This window comes from Notothenia coriiceps, unplaced genomic scaffold (assembly GCF_000735185.1).
Source record: "Notothenia coriiceps isolate Sejong01 unplaced genomic scaffold, NC01 NC01_scaffold00024668, whole genome shotgun sequence".
Classification (NCBI taxonomy): Eukaryota; Metazoa; Chordata; class Actinopteri; order Perciformes; family Nototheniidae; genus Notothenia; species Notothenia coriiceps.
In genome coordinates, this window is record NW_011357369.1 from 761621 (window position 1) to 782163 (window position 20543).

The window sequence follows — 20543 nt, forward strand, 5'->3', positions numbered from 1 at the left end:
CCCCCCCACCCACAAACCTGTTGTCAGTGCCGTGGTTTGGTTCATCTTCCTAGCAGTGATGTCTCTTTATGTAATGCTTACAACCACATAAAAGTCAATGAACTCTGCAAACGCTTTCTTCTAAAGTTGTTGTCTGAGAAATACTTTGAGCTTTGAAGAAATAAGCTGTCAACTATTTACTGGCATTGTTCTGCAAGCTCTGAACTTGGATGCCGTGTTTGAAAATACTTTTGCTCTCTGGTTTATTGTTTCAGAGCTTTGTTCTGTAACGGTTCCCCCCCTAACAGCACACAAGAAGACCTGGCTCCCCCCTTGAGTCCCCAGCTTTCAATCTCGCCTGATTTTTTCCTCAACGCTGTAGTTAGTCTTCCTCACACCGTGAAAACACCAAAAGCCCAAGCAGAGGGAAAATGAAATTCCGGCTGCCAATCACAAAGGGGCTCAAACTGGGGTTAGTGCAAGTTCGTAGAGGTTAGCCCTTTCATAATTACCGTCCTATTTCCTCTTAGCATCTCCTTAGGCAGGGAGTGATTGTCATACACATTACCACAGGTGTTGTTTTCAAAGCCTTCACACCTAGATAATACCCAACAATGGGGTGCTGAAAAGGATGGTGACGTCCTTTGTTGTGCAGCTGCAAAGTAAAGCTTTTAAAACCCACTGGTTTCTCCTTGCTAGTTCCCCAAGGACATAGCATTGAAAGACAGAGGGGGGGCAGTTAGTGTTTCATTGAGCTTTAGCAATGTTTTCAAGCTGCTTAAATTGCATCCGAGATGTGGCGTTGTGTCACACATTTACAGATAATTACAACCCGCAGCTCTCAGCTGAGATGCTCAGTGCTTTCTACCGGGGAAATTATCCCCGCTTTTCTCCATGTGTATTGTGTAAGGATGATTCTCATCTGAGTTGATCAAAAATAGAGCTACTCAGTATTAACACGTTATTGCTTAAGGGACACCAGCGGCTACATCAGGCACTCAGCTGTGTAATGTTCACCCACAGGATTGGTAGACAAACCGTAGCTGGGAACGATGATGGGAACAGAGTCTAGCATGACCTGCATGGACTGTCTGTGTAGCCACTGGAGCATTTCAGGCGCAAGTGACGGCTCCTTGTTAGTGGGGTGAGGGATGGGGGGGAGTGGGGTGAAGCGGGTGGGTGCACAATTTCCACCAGTTGGGTGATTCTCTGAATTGGCAGGACTGGATTACTTCCCTTATTGAGGAATACCTATTAGAATTGTACGGGTATGCACAAATGGCAGCCAACAGATCAGTCTAACACAGAGATTTGATCAAATATAGACGCCCCTCAACTTTAAAATCTGTAAAACAGAAAGCAATTTGATTCACGGTTAAGAGCATGTCACATCAAGCTTGGAAAAATGATGATGAATAATACCTTGTCTCATAATAAATAGATAAATAATGTTATTTATGACCCATTTGACCTTTTACTCTGTCATCTGATTAGGTCTGCTCCCTCTAAGTTGATGAGTCAACGTATTGCTCATGTTGGTCTTAGTCAACTACCATCTATTTGTCAATTGGACATTTAAGGCTTTTTTTCATGAATTAGTATTTCAAAGAGATATATGAGCTCATCTCTGGTTCACAAGATTTAATGGGTGTTGCATGATCCTTACTGGAGAAACTCGGTTTTATAGATATATTGATGAAATCATATGCTTGAATAGTCAACCAAATCTTAAGAAATGTAGAACAACAAAGACTTTCTTTAGTCAAGGGCAGCCCTGATGATTGCATTTCAGTTACTATATTATAACTTGTATTAGATTTATCCAAGACAATGTGATCTGATTCTCCCAAACCACTTTTTTTTTTTTTTACTCAATTAGTATTGCATACACTCCATAGAAGGCATTTCATGTCCTCATGCTATGCGAAACCTAATTTGGTGCCGTACATAATGGCAGCCCACTGCTCCTAACACTAGGATGGGTCAAATGCAGAGAAACCGTTTTGTTACATAGTACCTGTACTACGTAATGACAATAAGTTGAATCTTCTTCTTCTTCATTAGGAAGCATTGTGTGGCTTTTTGTCTTGTGTTGTGATATGTTGCCAAAGTTTACAATAGTGCAAAGACTCCTAAAAAATAACAAGAAAACTATATTAGGGTAATAACAGGGGTGTTTTTATGTGGCTTTGAAGCAGTTTCAGTGAGACTTTGCGCACACACATACAGTCAATTTCCTTAACGCAACCTAAATCCTTGGACAAAATACTGTCATGCCATGCCATTATCACACAGACCTTTAGCACAATGAATTTCAGCGCAGTACTGAACTTAATCACATCAATCAGCCATAAAGGCTGCCCGGTCCTGCCATCTGGTTGACCCAAGCTGTTGTGCAATACTTGAACCAAAATTGAGGGCAATGCCTTCAGTCTCACTGGACCCACTGCTACTTAGGGGTCATGATCCTAGCTTTCATAGAACGGCAACAAGACACATGGGGCAAGGTGGGCAGCACTGACAGGGCTACCTAAGGAAAGCGTGTGTGTGTGTGTGTGTGTGTGTGTGTGTGTGTGTGTGTGTGTGTGTGTGTGTGTGTGTGTGTGTGTGTGTGTGTGTGGGGGGGGGGCATTACTAATGCTGCTGGAAGCATTACCAATACAAACTACAAGCAACATAACTTTGAGATCTGAGACATTAGGAAATAGTGGTAGAAGCAATGTGGATGCAGTGGTGTGAAGTAACTAAGTACATTTACTCAAGTAGGCTACTGGGCTTAGGTAAAATATTGAGAGACTTGTTCTTTACTTTAGTATTTCTTTCTTTTGCTACTCTGTACTTTGATCCGACTACAGTTCAGAGGTTAAAAGTGTAGTTTTACTCCATTACATGTATTTAATATAAAAAGTTACTTTGCAGATTTGCATTAATAATGGGAAATATAAATATAAACAGAAAAAATACTTTAGTTACACCTGGAGTAACATTCACAAGCTACCCTGCCTGCAGCATACACAGTCATTAAAACTAGCTGCACCTTTACCAGCTTTGATAACACTTCAATGATCAATAATTATAATCAAAGCATATAATATATATGATTCTGAAATGGGCCAATCCTCAAAATTAGTACTTTTGGTAAGTATATGTTGATGTTAATACTTTTGTACTTTTACTTGAGTATCATATTCAATGCAGGACTTTTTACTTGTAACTGAGTATTCCTACACTGGTAATTTTACTTTTACTTTTAAGTACAATACCTGAGTAGGCCTACATCTACTACTGCTGCTGGAAGCATTACCAATACAAACTACAAGCAGCATAACTTTAATAACGGAGAAATGACATTGTAAAGAGTAGAAGAAGAAGAAATGTAGGTGCAACAAGTTGTCTAGATGAAATTACCTTTCTGGCCCCCTGCTTGGCAAACTCATTAGCCAGGTGACGCCCGATGCCTCGTCCCCCACCGGTGATCAATACCACCTCCTTGCTCAGGTCCTTCCTTCTGTTTGGCAACAGCGAAACAAAACTTGCCCTGACTATGTAATAGAGCATTTGAAAAGGGAAAAGGCACATACGACAAGCGTTCTTCAAATCCATCTCGAAAAGTGCTCAGTGGCAGCCGATGAGCAGCCTATAATGTTTAAGCTACACGTTTACGTGCACTTCTGGTGTCCTCCCAACTGTGCGATTTATGAGCAAGTTTGTCAGCATACAAACACTCTCATCTGCAGCATCAGAAACTGTTGCATGAGTAATCCACTGGCGAGTAAATACTGTGTGACTTCAAGGAGCTCTGACATGACAGTCGACATGCATCACGCTCTGGAAATTAGTGAGTGATCCGTCATTACGCCTGTCAACCGCTGCTAGAGACGCTCCAACGTGAGAGTCCTGGCTGCGCTCCGTGGAGTGCGCTACTGGAACCGCTGGGCTTTGTGTTAATGTCCTGTCCTCTCTGCTTTATATATTACCGCCTCTACCCTGGCTTCGCTATACTTCTACTAGTGAAAGGACCTGGATGAACATAAAGGGGAGGTGTGTATGGGCATTAATCCTGATTGACATGTTAAGTGGGGATGAATATTTTTTTCCTCCAGAGCTAGTCTGCCCCTGAGTGGTTGCGGGCTTGCCTCTTCCCCCACCCCCTTAATGTGTGTACAGAGGTGCTTCTCAATCTGTGGTCCGGGGCCCCCCAGTGGTCGCACCACAGTGTCCCAGGTGGGTGCCCAATCTTGTTTGGGAAAGTTTATTAACTTGCAGAAAAACAATGAGGTTTCAATCACTGTTTCACTGATAGCTATAAGTCAATACAACCACACTATTCTTATGTAAGAGCACCAGCTGGGGTTATTTGGTCAAGGTCTTCATTAAAATGACTGATGGCAACTAATCCAGCCCTCCCATTAATTAAGTGAAAGAAATAAACAAACAAACAATTAATCAGTTAAGCATTAAGCAAACACACAGCTGAGAAACCTGACAATTGCAAGCATAACACTAACCCCCCCTTAAATAAGTACCCAAAGCGGATGGATTTCTTTCAAAAAATATACATTAACTGATAAATGTTTAATGTGCTTACCTTAACAAAGGACACTCTTTTTTTTACGCCAAATCTCATAATGACCAACACATCTGCTCCGTCTTTTCTGTCAAGCTTCAATATTGTGATGCCTTGTAACACATGTAAAAGTAAAGTTTAAAGATTCAATGTACCATGAGCTCACATAATAAAAAACAGCAAAACCTAACCAAAACATGGCATGCTTATTTTACATGTTTATTATCATTTAAAGAAGCCCTATGACATGTTTATTTAAATTCAAAGGGGCCCTATTATGCTCATTCAGGTTTAATTATATGATATGATTATATGATATGTTGCATACTATGTGTTAGAGCGCTAGCCAATAGAAGGGCGAGGGTAACAGAGTGACATTATGTTACGGAAGTAAACCAAGGAGTCCAGTGGATGCGTTTCAGGCAGGAGGGTGGGGGGTTGTGGTAGAGGAACTCCCTATGGAGTGAAGTTTGGGATTATAGCCTTTGGAGACCATTAATATGAACAAAAACCTCTACCACACATTACAGGAAAGGGAATCCCTAAAAAGATCCTACGTGTGCAAAGTTACATCATTTCTTTGAACCCAATTTGTTGAGGTAACATATTGATTTTTAGAGTGGACTATATTTTTATCTGTGACATTGCAATTTGGGAAATAGGTCATCCCAAGTCTCGGAAGCTTGGCTTGGTGACAAACAGAAAGCTGACTGAATACCTCCAAAACAAATCATATTAGTTCATGAGCCTCAGACCAGATTCCAGTCTGTGATTTTTGGCCTTGTCACTGGGATTTTTTTACTGGGTATCGCTGAATGCAGGGCTTTTTTCAGCAACTGGGGATGGGTTTAAAAAGAAGCTTCACAATGGTTGCTTTGTGTCGGGCTCAGCTACTTGGGGAAGGCAGAGAGGCTCTCGCAGGCTTCGAAAAACTCCAAGACAACACGACTTCAGATGCTGTCTTCATTTTGGAAAAACTTCAGAATTTTTCAAAACCTGAACCCCAAGTGAAGCTGCACTGGAAGCTTATACCAATGTATTCTTTCTCAGCTAAAAAGAAAACTGAAATCAAGGTAGTGGATTTGGGAAAACAAAAAAAAAGTCAAAAGATATATTACATTACAGTGGGTGGAAAATGGGTTTAGGCTGCATTGCAATAATGTAAATAGTATATATATTTGAGTAGGGATGTTTATTTATTCTCATGCTATCACTGCCATCTACAGATCAGCCGTGAAAGTTCAGATAAGGGTGTTCTCTGTTTGCCTTCACTGGGAGCATCTATAAACATGTATTTCTTTCTTTAGATACCAGACAATGAAAATGCCACTCTGAGCCTAGTGCAGCTGTAAGATTTCCTCGATACCGGGGGCATGAAAAAAGCCCAAAGAACCAAACAACCTTGAGCTAATTTGGAAAATATTGCTAGGGATATAGGTACCAAATGAATGTATGAGTAATTACAAAAAATGTGTTTATATATACAAATACAGTGCAATATACCATCTGAAACAACAGTGGGAAACTGGTGACTAGACATCCAAACAAGAGGGTGAAGAATATAATTATTTTTTCCTGGGCAACAGGAAGCCAAACATCATTAAGTGAAACCAAGGTCAAAATGCCTTGGATGTGGGAGGGGCGGAGAAAAGGCTGAAAGCAGGTAGATAAAACATTTACTCCTAATGACTTACCTTCAGTAGAGCAGACCAGCAACACCATGGACATCGGCACAGCAATTTTAATAATTGGCTTCGCTGCTCTTGTTGCAGCCTTCCTCCTTCTGGTAATTGGACTTGTGTACTCTGAGCTGATGAATTCAGACATTCCTCGTGGGGTTGCAAATAGATGGAAACTGCACATGGTTCATGGCTTGTTTGTTGGCATAGCAATTGTGGTGAGTATCTATGGCATCTAGGAAATTGTTAATGCTTATTATTTGTATGCTCCATTAATGTTTTGCATATTATGTTTTTAAATATTAAATGCACTTAATCCTTAGTGTGAAGGAATATGACTGTTCGTCCAACAGAAAAAAACTACTCTTTTAGGCTGTTGTCAAAGATGGCTGTCCTTTCTGTGTCCTCCAGGAACTGATAAAGCTTACATCAGAGACATTTTAGATAAGATATCAAGTCTAACACAGGTGCATAAAAGGCAAGGTCATGTGTTCCCTTTCTTTGATGTTGTCATGGTAAATACGGTCTCTCAGACAGAATAACTTTGACTTTGACTTTACCTATCAAGAACACTGATAATTCTTTGTATTTGAAACATAAGTCTGTGGTACCTTTCCCCTAAAGGGTCGTATCCTACATCGCCTGGGTGTTTGTCATCAGATCAGCTTTCTCCGATGGTTTGTTGCCTGTTTCCTGACCCGCTTAAATCCAGTTCCTGCGGGTCTGCGAGTGAAGGATATGAAGTTTTCTGATGTCCCGGTGCGAGTCTATGAACCCACAACAGTGTGTGACGGCTTGAGAAGAGGTCTTGTGTATTTCCCTGGAGGTGGATGGGTATTGGGAAATATAGGTAAACAACGTTAAAATAATTAATTTGAGTCATACTGTAGAATGATACTCTTTTATGTGCATTAAAATTGTCATTTGTATAGTTTTACCTGGCATGACCTAAAAGCTATATCCACATAAATAATCAAGTTTTTTGCAGTATTCCTGAACTTAAATGAACTTTCATAGCATCAGAATATAGTTGTATTTATGTATGCATGTGTTTTTAAGACTTAGATCATAAATTAAAGGACATTTGAATATATTTGCAGATAAAGTTCCCCTCTTGTATATTAATTTACACTGTTTATTTTACATTTGGCTCAGGAACTGACCCTTGAGATAATTAATGTTGATATTATTGTGGAAAAAAGGTTTGCAGTCTCTACCAAAAAACAGTTTTTGCTTATCTTTAATGTAGGCCTACTGTGTTTTTATCTGTCCAGGTGTTGGATACTTTATATGCTAGACAGTTTGTTCCCTTATTTTAATTATGTGCTGTCTGGAAAAAAACGGAAATTAAAAAACAGAAAGTTGAGTAAAACAGAAATTTGTAAACTATGTAAATACATAGTTAATATAATAACTACACTTTTTAATTTGTTTTTAATTTGTACTTTCCATCATTACCATCACAGTATGCTCACCGAATACACAGTGTTGACGGCGATAGCAAAGGTTGCCATTCTGTCTTTAGTGCATATATTCTGCTAACAGGGATCCTAATTCTCCACAGATTCTGTCGATGAAGTCTGTCGGCACATCGCCAAGGAAACCAACACGACGGTGGTTTCTGTTCGGTACTTAAACTTTTCAATTCAAATAAATACTCCAGAAAATCTTCCAAAGAGCCAGAACTAACCATATTGTCACTCCACCTTCCCTCTCACCCCTCTCAGGTACCGATTAGCCCCTGAGCACAGGTACCCTGCCCCGCTGGACGACTGTGAGGCAGCGACATGTCACTTCTTGTCTGTGGCCGAGGCAGAGTTTAGCGTGGACCCTCGCAGAGTGGCAGTGGGAGGGGACAGCACTGGGGCTAACCTGGCAGCCGCGCTGTGCCAAAGGCTGGCGAGGAGAGAGATCGGACATCTGCTGTTCCCCTGCGCTCAGGTCCTCATCTACCCAGCCCTGCAGATGGCAGATTTCAACCTGCCCTCATACCAGCAAAATCATGCTGTGCCCATATTGTTTCGTGGCCGTATGGCGTTCTACTTCCTGCAGTACCTCAATGGGGACATGTCGCTGTGCCAGGACGTTTTGGAAGGCATCCATGTCCCAAATGAGCTCAAGCCACAATATGAGGAGTGGCTCTCCCCTTCTAATCTTCCTGCTGGGTTCCTTGCGCGAGGTTACGAGAAGCACCCAACCCCTGAGTATGATGGGCAGGTGTATCACGCAATGAAAGATGGTCTGGAACACGAGGTTTCTCCTTTATTGGCGGAAGATGCTGACATTCAGAAAACACCTCCCACCTTTATCCTCACCTGTGAGTATGATGTTCTGAGGGATGATGGGTATTTGTATAGGAAACGACTGCTGGACTTGGAGAAGGATGTGACCTGGCGCCATTTGGCGGGGGGTTTCCATGGCATGATTAACTTCTTCAACCATTGCTGGCTCGGCTTTCCCTCCGCAGTGCAGGTGCTGGATTGTGTTGTGGATTACATAAAACAACTGTGAAAAGCATGTACTTTTTTCTACTTTCTATTTTGTTATATTTTTTGGAATAAACAAATATTGCCTCGAGTGACAACGTTTTCTTCTTCATTAAAAGTATAGTGTTCAAAGAAGACTAAAACTCCACACAAATCGATAACAAAACTTGTTTTATACCCAAAATAAATGAAAGTAGCCTGAAGATAAACAGTGTGAAAACAACTTCTGGCACCATTTCAACAATATAGAGTGTTAAAAAGTTAGATGTCATGCCCTAGTCTTAAGAAATGCATCTTCTTTCAACACAGATGTAAGACATCTCCTATTTGCTTCCAGGATACTCCGCTTGCCTCCTCTTTCAGTGTTTGCTGTATCCATAGCAACAGAGCTCTTCTATTTCCTAGGCCATCATGGGGCCAGGTGAATGCTCCTACATGCTATCTGTTTGACTATAGTTAACCATGTTCTAACAGCTAGGCCTGCGGATTTCCCTGGTTAGGTGCATTTGGCTCCAGGTAAAACATGAAGCAAACTGGGACATCACAGGACAAATGGTCCCAACCCGGCTGGAGGATAGAGCAGAAGTATGCAAACAAAGTGCTGTTAGGCAACTGGGCAGAATACAGACTTCAGGTAAGTCTTTTTTTGCTTGTGTTATTTCCGTTTGTCTGAATAAGATGATCTGATTTAATCAACTTCAATTGAATGTGAGAATAAAAAATATCTATGCCTCTTTTTTGCTGTGAATCCGTTAACATAATTTAATACAAGTGGCAGCTTGCCAAGGGTTTTGTAGCACCTCAGTTGGTAGTCAAATCTATAGCAGAGTGATTAGCAGCCTCAGTTCAGCTACCTCAGCACAGCCTCCTGGTGGGAGAGGCAAGAGCCGGAGACTAATTGCATCGACGTGAGGTTCGGCCACGGGCTGCTGGTTCAGGATCTGAGAGAAGAAATGACTTAAGAAACACTGTACAACAGAGCGGATCGATGGCGAGGTGTGAGCTTTGCTGATCGTTGCGCTGGGCTCATTGCTGAAGTCCCTGTATAGGCCTATATCCCCCCCACACCTCCTCATTCCTCTTTTGTGATGTCTGTTTATTCTGTTTGACGCAGTTCACTCGAGAGGCACAGACAGCCAGCAGCACATATCGTTCAGACCACCGCTCCCACTGGGACTTCAGGCCAGACGTCTCTGTGAGGAGGACTGCCCTGCATAGAGCTGATGTCAGCCTTAAACTGGTCATTCATGGCATTAACACCAATTGAATGCCTGTCAAAACCCTGCGAGTCAGGGCTTTCTTCTCTAGATTGTGGCCACTTCTGCATAATATTGACGGTCTAGATAAAGGCCTGTGATAAACTCTTTATGAAAGCAGGTTTCTGGTCAGACTCAGCAGCCGTGAAAAATCTGTAAAATCATCAGTCCTATCGGGCACTTAAAGGCTACTTAGAGCAATTTGCTGCTGTCACATGCTGAGCCTATTGAAGATCATTGTAAAAGAACAGGTCATGCCCTTTTTAATCTTAATCCAGTGAAAGCTAATGTATATGTGTGTCGAGACTGCTCTGTATTTTCTTACAGGGGCTCCCATCCAAGCTGCTACTTGACCACCATGGCCCACCATCCTCTCATTACTTGGTCACACACTATGGAGAGAGCTACCAGCACACCAATGCTTTGCCCAATCTGCGACCATGGCATCCAGACAGCTTGACATGGCAGCTGGAGAGGGTTAACCGGACAATTTCTGGTAAAATAGAGCACAATTTAAAGTACCACAACTGCCGAAAGGTGAAGATTATATTTACAGTGGGTGTATTGAAAACATACTTCGCTATATTAAATTGTGTTCGGACAAATCACATCAGCAGTGCATGAACAATTAAACTTAGTGCCCCCAGATGCCTTTGTTATGGTTCCAGGTCAGTCACCAGTGTAATTAATGGCCGCAGTAACATGGCAGTTAACTTCCCTACTGTGTTCGCTCACAGCCCTTCCAACCAACGCTGGCCCACCGCGGTCCACAAAGCAACGCTTGGAAAAGCAGCAGTCACACCTCCCGTCGCTGACTGTGTACGGGTCAGCATACCAGAGGCACCCACTTAGTGCCTTCTACCAGAGCCGCTTTGCCAGGGCTTCACGCATGCTCTCCAGCCACCTCCACGCAGCCAATCACAACAACAAGGACCTGGATCTGAGGCGGCACTCATTACTACTAATCCCAGATCATTGTTTGAGTCAACTTCAACAATCACGACAGGCTTAGAGAAAACGATGGGACTCTAGAATTGCCTCACACGCTGCATGTTAATTTAGAAGTCCTGTTCAAAGTGCTGTGTGTTTCCTCTAATGTGTTAGTCAGCTGCATGACAACACTGAACAGAGCAAAGCATTCGGCAAATCAAGAATAATTAAATAATTAAACATGATTCTCATTTTGACCCTGTAAAGTAGGGGTGTCAAACTCAATTTCATCACGGGCCACATCAGCATTATGGTTGCCCTCAATGGGCCGGTTTTAACTTTAAGACTATACAAAAAGAGAAGTATACATATTGAATATGATAATGTATTATATTACATTATTGCCTCTGCATTGGATTATTATCGGATAGGGTAATAACTTTATAATTAACTGCGTCTGAAAGCAAATAATTGCAAGTCTCATCAGTGAGAATGTCACAAAATGATTTTAAAAGAAAAGCCACATTCTGGAAAAACGAAACAAAAGAAGTGACATTTTGAAAAAAAAAAATCTATTTATGAGAAAAAGGCTACATTTAAGAAAAAATGCATATTTTGACAAAAAGTCAAATTCTGAGAAAAAGTCAAATTTAAGATGCATTGTGGGACATGTAGTTTATGGGCAACGTGCTTCTGTAAAGTAGCATGTAACTGTATAATAAACATATTATATTCTTTGCAAGCTCTTGTGGGGCCACATAAAATGAAGTCGCGGGCCGGATTTGGCCCCAGAGCCTTGAGTTTGACACCCCTGCTGTAAAGACTACTGTGGGTTACTGTGTGTTGTGTGGCGAGTAGTCTTTAATGTTTATATATATATATAAATGTGTGATTTTGTTTAACCCTCCTGTTGTGTTCGTTTCTCCCCTCTTACTTTGGTTTTCCAGATCAATTTGAATGGGCTGCTAACTGCTCTTACATTAACACAAAACCATTAATAATCACCAAATTGTATTAAACACATATCAGACTACTGGTTTAAATGAATAACTGCAGTGAATATAGAAGGAATAGACTGTGAAAATGTATTCCAAAATTAACTTTTGATCGATTTGTGGGTGTGTCCTATCTAATGGATGAATATAATGTTACCCATTCATTTCCTATAGAAGTCATTTTTGACAACTCAAAGTTACAAAGTTGACTCAACCACTTACAATTCTATGTAAGTGTTGATCAGCAATTGTATATGTTTACAAATGCCTAGGATATCATAAGGCCTTGAAGCCTCAAAGGAAAAATATATATATTTCTGATTGATGAAAGAAGTAAATTGGTTGGATTTGACCAAAAACGACAGAAGGGTTAAGAAGGAGAAAGGAAAGTGCTATAATTTAGTTCTACCAGAGGATAATAACTAAATTATCCCACATTCTACCAATTATATCTGAATAATGGGCTATTATGACCATAGAAACAATGATGGAAACAAATAACTAAAAGAATTGTGATGCAAGTACTGACCTGTAAATCGAGGCAAACCGGAGGCCCGAGTCATCCCAGGCAACATCTGAAGGGACGTCTGTAACTCCCATTCAGTGAGGTGTTTTGTTACAGGGGATCAAAGTGTTTAATTAAGGAGAATCAAAGGTGCTTATGTTTGATGGTCAACCATCTGCGTCTGTTTCCCTCTCCCCGCCTGCCTGCTGCCTTCCAGTGCACCTGAAGCACTTCACCCACTGTTTAGCTAGTTAGTCACTCCACTGTGCTGCTAATAGCTGCACGTCACATGGCTCCTCTGAGATGTGGGGAGTCTATAGCCTGAACATGTTCTTCCCTATGCACTGTTGTGTGTGCCTCGTAAGCCACATGATGGTGCTATAGCAGCATGTCACTCTTTGGAATATGTCAGTGTGTCTTTGAAGTCCTCTGCATTACAGCAAATGAGCAAACAATGAGGGATTTATTATTTTTCATATTATTCGTATGCTTATATCCATTGTTATTGTAATTGCTTAACACCACAAGTGCTTAGATTGTTCCTATTTTATTCTTTCATTGGTTTTAGGTCACACAAATACTGAAATAGACATTTGGATTACTACCCATACTCATTAATTGTAGGTTAATGAGCAATGAATACAATCATATTATTCTTTTCATGTTTATAAAACAAGGGATTTATTTGGTACAATGAACACAAATACAAATACACTTCATTCTATCCAACAAATGACGGCAAAATAATACAATTATACAAATAAAAGCAAGTCTTAGTATTGAAAGAGTCACATAAGTAGTGAAAAAAATGCTTATCGAAGCCCACCTATTTATATTGTATGACACATCCATTTACACCCTGTCATTTTAAAGAGCAAGTTTACATAATTGCGTTGTATCCAGGCCACTGTGTAAGTTATATTTGTGCCCTACACAGTGGAGTCGAGTGATTGATTATCACTTTATTGCCCAATCTTTGTAATGTGTTAGAGTTGAATGAGCTCATTTACTCTGAGTCTTATTTATGAACTATCTAAAGAGGTTAAGCATCTGGAGTGATATAAAACCAACGTAATGGCAGGAAGGAGTGGCAAATCAAATAAGCAAACAATTTACATGGCAGCACATCCTGCGTAAATCTAAGTAAACAGTAGTTGGACTAACATTAAGAGTCTAATATTTTACATCTGCTGCCAGGGACTGAGATATTAGAAACAAACATTCCTTTGTGCGATCCAAGAACATAAAGTAGTGTCATGGTTTTAGAAAGGTGATCTAAAGAAAAAACAGAGGGCACAGAGTTGAGTTTTAACCTGAGCAGAGCACTCAATAAGAAATCAGAACATGAAACTGGAGAAGTATGCTCTTGTAAGGATATTCCATCACCACCTAATCTTTTCACTAACAGAAAACTGAGTCCTCCTCACACACTGGTCTGCCGAGGCTTCTTATCAGGGAGTGAAAGGACAAAGGGGAAAAGTATGCCTTTCGCTGCAGAGAGGACACTCAAGTTCTCATCAATGAAACCTGGAGAGATCTCATCAGCATCGAACCTCATGGTGAACTGGCGGCTTACACAATAGATCGTGCCATCCATTGCGACACACTGGAAGGCGGGGCAGTGATGAATCCTTTTGGTGCTGCACTCGTACCACATTCGAGCCACGGTATGGTAGCGGTACACTCCGAGACCCAGCAGGGGGTTGACATCAAAACGATACAGAAATCTCCCCACGCCTATCATATCTGCAGTTCTGTCTTTAGTTCCTGCTAGCAGACTTGGCCTCCAGGTGTTGGTTTTGGGGCTGTAGCGCAGCAGTATGCATCTCAGAGTTCCCCCAGAAACAAAAAGCTCTCCACTGCACACAGCGACGTGATGCGCCACAGCAAATGTATCATTAGGCAGTGGAGCCACGAACGTCCACCTGTCCAATCGCGGGTCGTAGCGCTCCACTGAGGAGAGGCACTCCCCTCCGATGGCGTAGATGAAGCCCTCCAGTGCTGCCAGTTTGCAGCGGGGCCTGGCTTCATTCATGGCACTGATCTCCTTCCAAATTGATGTCAAAGGATTGTAGCAAAACACTCGCTTTGAGGGTGTCATTTCTCTGTCTGTGCCTTTGCAGCCTACCGCCACAAATAAGTAGTTATCCATTGTGCACATGGCGCAGGCTTTAGAGATGACCTCCTGGGGGATCAGGCAGAGTGTATGCCAGGTGTCTTTGTAGTCATCATAACAGTACACTGCGCTGGATGTCCTCCTCTGCTCCGTCTCTGCCGGTTGCCCTCCTGTGTTCCTCGCCCAGTCTTGAGGGTCCATATCTACCACAATGACAAACCTCCTCCCTCTCATCCTCTGCTTTTGGATTTGCTCCCGCTCACCAGCCATTAGCCGCCCATAAAGGTTGGGGTCCCTAATCACCTGGAGGTAGTTGTCTGACATGACTCCCAGGGCTGCTTTCTGCACAGAAGTCTGGCCATGTTTCTTGGCAAGACACAGTGTCTCCAAACAGTTTCCCAGATTGAGTATACTATTCAGGCTTTCCAAATCTTTGCCATCGAAATCTTTCGCTGTAAGGTCTAAAAATGCTGCTTCAGTCTCTGGATCTGCACCCTCCTTTACAGTTATGCCTTTGCCTTCTGTAGAGTGACAGATCGTGGGGTGAGCAGTGATGGACTCAGTGCTGGTTGGGGCCAGAGAGTGAGTCACTGGAGTTGAAGCGCTTGTATTTAGAACGGGGATGTAAAGCTCCGACTGCTCTGTTGCTGACAGATAGCTCTCCTTGCGTAGGAGTACAGGCCTTGCGGAGTGCCTCCGTTTCAGGCATTCCAGTGACGGATCCTCAACATTGCTTTGTGGAAAAACTAGATCACGCATGATGATGGGGCTCAGAGAAGAAGGAAACTCTGGGAGGCTGCTGCCCCGACTTCCCAGCTCCACTGACTGTGACTCAGAGTTCCTCTCATACTGACCCAGCACAGTGTTTAAGCCTGTAATGGAGTGCGAGGAAGACTCCACATAGTAATCATATATCTTTCCCCGCACTATCTGGTCTCCTGTTCCCTCCAGCACCACGTTAGCATCCTCCACTTTGATCTCTGCCTTGGAGAGGAAGCTGGAGTAGGCCCCCTGGTGCTCCAAGTCCTGCCTTAACTCCCTGCCCACACCCACAATGCCCTCCAGCTTCTGCAAAAAGCAAGGGGAGCGGCGCCCCGTTGCACTGGCCATCCCACTCTCAGTCGGATGAGGAAGGTTCAAAGCAGATCCAAATGAAATATTACTGGTGGCAACCTCTGCCTGCTTCTGATGAGGGAGTATCGCTTCTTTCATGCTGACACTACTAAAAGCATCCTCACTGTTTTCAGCTTGGCATGCAGGAGCTTCTGCTTCTGTTGCCGTAGTGTCGTCAGACGTCAGGTCATCAGGTTTTGAGGGTCTGGGTCGCGTGCCCCCATCATCCGTGTCATGTTCTGATGAGCTTTGGCTACGTAGCAATGTCTTGCAGTTTTGGCAGGTTGCCTTTTCTGGTCCTTTTTTGTCTTTGACAGAGAGCTGAGTTTTCTGAGCGTCCCTGGCGCTGTAGAACCTGTAGGCCCATGAAACCAGCAGCACGGCAGCCACAGAGAGACTCAGTTTCAACAGCAGCTGCATGTCGAACTGCACTGCCAAAAGCTCTGCAATGGGCATAGCTGGAAAAGCGATGGTGGCCACGATTGGTCCACTGATCCTATTGAATGTTGTTGTCAATGCGTATCAGTTGCATGCTGTCTGGCTTTCATTGTTAAGGAGCTGCTGTGATCTAATGACTGTGCCTCTTTGGCCAAAGGATCAAGTGTAAAATGATACCTCTAGAGAAACTATTTGCATCACAGGCTCTCTAGAGGCGGAGCATACAACACCTAGGGCAAGGCAGATGCAGATTCAATAACCATACACAGAATATGTAAATACCACATAGATCAATATTTGGTTATGCAATTTGCTGACTCACCCAAGCTTTCATATATTTATCAGAATGTCATCAAATAACTTTCTGAATACATGATCTGATCATAACTGATGTTTGTTGCATTTTGCTCATTTTAAATGAGGGAGGAGTGGTTCAGGCCATACTTTATTTTGTCCATTTCTTAAAATTACCCTAAAAACATTGTCATAGATGGATCATGCTTCCTAATTTGTTCACACAGACAGCGAAAGCTGCATGAGGAAAACATGGTTTGCATAAGGGGTGGGGTTTTATAACGGATGACATTCATCAAATACTTAATAACCAGGATGCATCTGTTTGCACAGCCATGCCACAGATCAAAGGTCCCTTTGCTGTGCAGATGATACAATTACTTTATTTAAAGGTAAGCTGAAGATTGCTGTCAAGCAACGAATTGGCAGTCACTTGGAATTATAAACGTGTGGAACTGTAAATAATAAAGATAAACATCTGACCCAGATGGAACGAGTGTCTACAGAGAAACCTGAAAGTGCCATTCACTCCCATATACTATGCAAACATACATCTCTGTCACATGGCAGCGATGTCTCTCTGTCACTGCTGGCAGGCTGTCATTTGTGTGGCTGATAACACACTTGAGCGAGTCTGTGGTCAACAACAGAGCAGTGTTTATTTTATAGGTGTGTCGCGTGGAGAGGCATACAGAGGGCGTGTCAGGTGTCCTAGCTGACATGAGTGCTTTTTGGTCATCTGATACCCAAGCCCGCAGACGATATGAAGGAAACTGGATTCAGCAGGCATGGTTGACTATTGAATAATTGACAGATGGGCCAAAGAGGCTGCTTCTTATCCTCACCATTGATCCAAGCTCAGGTGCACTATTCAGAGCACAGCTAAAGAGAAAACATTGAGTCAGTCATGTGCATTGTTGTGTGACACCTTCACCTCTTCTTGCTTGTGTCATCAATGATAGGAGCGTAACATGCGGCTGAACAAGAACACAAGGCATAACATAAATGTTTCCAAGGTGTATTCTTTTTTTGTAACCCTTTGAGATTAGTGGAGCGTGTCAGGCATAGATGGGATGTAGTAAAAAAATAAAGCTTTATATCTTGTGCCTATCACAATTCTTGAGTGATCAATTTGTTAAGGAACAAAAGAAGATTTAATGAGGGCTCAAACTCAGACTGTCTCAGTAATAAACCTCAACACCATCTACTTTAATTGGTAAACAGAACAATGTCTACATGTGTTAATAAACGGTTCATACAAAAAGCTTGCTCTTGTTTTCCCACTGATGTCTACAGTGGCCATGAGGTGCACATGTGCTACAATGGCCCAAAACACTTCCTTTAGGTGCTACAGCTTCAGAAATTATGCAATTATAGATGCAAACAAATTTGCCACAGCACATGAAAATGAAGAAACATCTTCACCAACTTGAAGCTTCATGCATAGGGTTTAGTAAAAAGGGTTTCATAAACGAAATGCTGCAAATAACAGAACGCTGCAAGAAGCTCGAAACACAACGGAAACGGGGACACGAGAAAGTACTGCACATAGACCGGAGCTTTTGTTGGCGTTCGGTGATTGTAAAGTTGGCCAACTATCACTGTTGGCACCGTTAGCCTGTTCCATTGTAAGTGTAATGTCAGTATATTTGAAATGACTAGGCTAGCTAGCTAAAAGGAGATTTGTAGTAATAACAGAAGAAACAGAAGAAGTTGGTGAATATCTTCTAAATGCTGCTTGTGTTGTCAAGTTGGTGAAGATGTTTTTTCATTTTCATGGGATATGGAAGGTATTTGCATTGTTTTTCAAACTGTAGCCCGTTTCTCCAAATGGAAATGTTTTGGGCCGTTGGAACGCGTTTGCACCTGTCGGCCACCGTAGTTGTCTCAACAATTGCTAAAAGTATTACTTTCTGGCTAAGAGCATAGGTATGTCCATACATTTAAAAATGGTTATATTCATTACTTGTTACTCTGAAATAATTGAATGAAATATGCTACTATATAACCGTTGGATAGTTGTAATGTAACACAAAGATACACACAAACAAAGTTATGGTGTACTTTCCTATTGGAATCATCATAACAAAAAGACAATTTGCACATTCTCTAATGCATTCAGAAATAGAAAATGGAGCTTTTCTTCTCTCTTGAATGCAAAGTGAGTGAAAAAAGGTAAAAATAATAGCACAGGAGTGCCTCTTGAATCAAAATGTAAATGATAGCTGTGTAATAATGGTCTACAGTGGGTGGACAAGCATCCGTGCCTTTTGCTTCCCCTCACTGGAAAACAAATTAATTCAAAATGCATTTGACTGTCTGTTAATAATGTTTGTGCTATGCAGCTCTCATCTGCAGATTCAGGAATATGGATTGTACTCTGGCAAGGTGAGCAGATATCCCAAACGGATATGTCTATGCTTTATTCGACTAAGCTTTATAAATCTCCCCTCTTACCTCCTACCTGGTTTAAACCTTAATCCCTTAATACATGTTGTGTCCTTAGAATAGCTTAAATTGCAATTCTTGTGAAGTCCAAAAAATGAAGGATTATTCTGCATTAAATCACCCTCCACCCTGTTGGAGCGGACACAAACTGGAAAGGGTTAAAAAAAAAAAATGTCAGAATCTCGTTTAAAAGTCGTGTTGGGGTCAGAACAATCGGAAATATCATCACATTTTTTGAGCTTGCTTATAATCAAGCAGGCATACACGTACATCCCCGTCTCGAGGCAGACCCTCATATACTGAGATAATCCTCAAATTAGATTGTAAACAATGCCTGCAACAATCTAGATATTGCGAAGTGTGAAATATAAGATGTTACCGTCCCAAGCATCAATCAAAGAAGGAGCACATCTAGTACTGAACATGTCGAACACAGTGTTATAAGTAAAGTCAAGTCTTGTAAGTTTTTATCATCTCTCCATTTTAATACAGGTGAAATGAAACAAATGCAACAACCCTGTTTACACACTCTGCCTAAAGTGAGCACCTCCCTGGAATGGCGGCTAAAATGATCCTACTAGTACTGCAGATGTCTGGGTAAGAGTTACGTATTGTACACAATGTAGGTCACTTAAGATAGTATGTCACAAGTGAATAAGTGGATTACAGGCCAGTGACAATGAGTTGCAGTGCTGTCAATTGCAACACAACAAAAGGAGAAAGAATCTTCAAACGTCACATGCACCACAACCCCAAAACAGCAGACATATGTCAGATTTTTAATTTTTTTTACTCTGTCCTTGGAGACCTGCCATATATAAAAAAGCTTGAATGAGAAACAGAAAGGCTGTTAATGTGTCTGTCCTTTCAGCCAAGAATTATTCTGAGAACAGTGTTGAATGACATACAAACAAAGATGGAGAAGTGTAAACTCCAACTATATCAGCAACCATCCCTCACCATAACCCATATAACCTCTTTAATTATTTTCAATATTTACACTGATGTACACAAAATACACTCAAAAAGGAGATTTTTTTTTTCGTAATGCATTTAAATCCTCTTGTACATTCCGAGCCATCAGAAAAAAGCAACACTTGTATATCAATAAAAAAAGAATGTTCTCTTGGAGCATCTGTGTTTGTTCCCCCCGCGGTTTATCATCTTGTTGCTAATCAGGTGCATCCCAGGACATGGAACAGATGGGAGTGGTTGATATGGGGGTACATCCTAAGCCAGTTCCACTTTTCACATTTCAGTCAACACAATGACATTTAGACTCGTCAAAATAAAAGCCAAATGCTTTTTTCTTTTCTCCGTTTCAAATCATCTGATTTTATTGACCAACAGGCAGACGTGGGACAAGAAACAAAAAAAGGTGTAACTGGGAAGGGCTATATAGGAGGGGGTTATTGTCATGTTCATCACGTTTGTTCTTTTGATAATAATATCTTGGTTATTATTTTATTACAAAAAACAGAAGAGTGCCATCGTGTCATGGCAGTTTCCTGATCGATTGATGCATGGAGGGCCTGTTGATGACTGGAGAAGGCTTGCAGGGTTTGTGGAAAATATGTGTCTGTGCGTGTGTGTGTGTTTGTGTGGATGTTGTCTAAGAAGGGCAAGTATATGTTTATGTGTGTGAGTGTGTGTGTGTGTGTGTGTGTGTGTGTGTGTGTGTGTGTGTGTGAGAGTGTCTTGGATGAGAGGTTTCACGTCAGTTCCACTGTCACTGTG

General features: G+C 41.7%; 3 protein-coding genes across 3 annotated transcripts; 2 read left to right on the plus strand and 1 right to left on the minus strand.

Annotated features, from left to right (window-relative positions):
• Positions 1–6266: 6266 nt before the first annotated feature.
• On the plus strand, positions 6267–8736 carry aadacl4 (arylacetamide deacetylase-like 4). The gene is made up of 4 exons (XM_010783054.1): positions 6267–6443; positions 6850–7075; positions 7790–7853; positions 7953–8736. Exons 1-4 carry the CDS (start codon positions 6267–6269, stop codon positions 8734–8736), a joined length of 1251 nt encoding a protein of 416 aa, XP_010781356.1.
• Positions 8737–9234: 498 nt separating this feature from the next.
• On the plus strand, positions 9235–10979 carry cfap107 (cilia and flagella associated protein 107). Its single transcript, XM_010783055.1, has 4 exons — positions 9235–9345; positions 9826–9906; positions 10295–10463; positions 10705–10979. The coding sequence occupies exons 1-4, from the start codon at positions 9235–9237 to the stop codon at positions 10977–10979; spliced, it is 636 nt and encodes a 211-aa protein (XP_010781357.1).
• Positions 10980–13121: 2142 nt separating this feature from the next.
• Positions 13122–16140, minus strand: klhdc7a (kelch domain containing 7A). The gene has a single exon (XM_010782849.1). The coding sequence runs from the start codon at positions 16080–16082 to the stop codon at positions 13821–13823; it is 2262 nt and encodes a 753-aa protein (XP_010781151.1). The 5' UTR covers positions 16083–16140; the 3' UTR covers positions 13122–13820.
• Positions 16141–20543: the final 4403 nt, after the last annotated feature.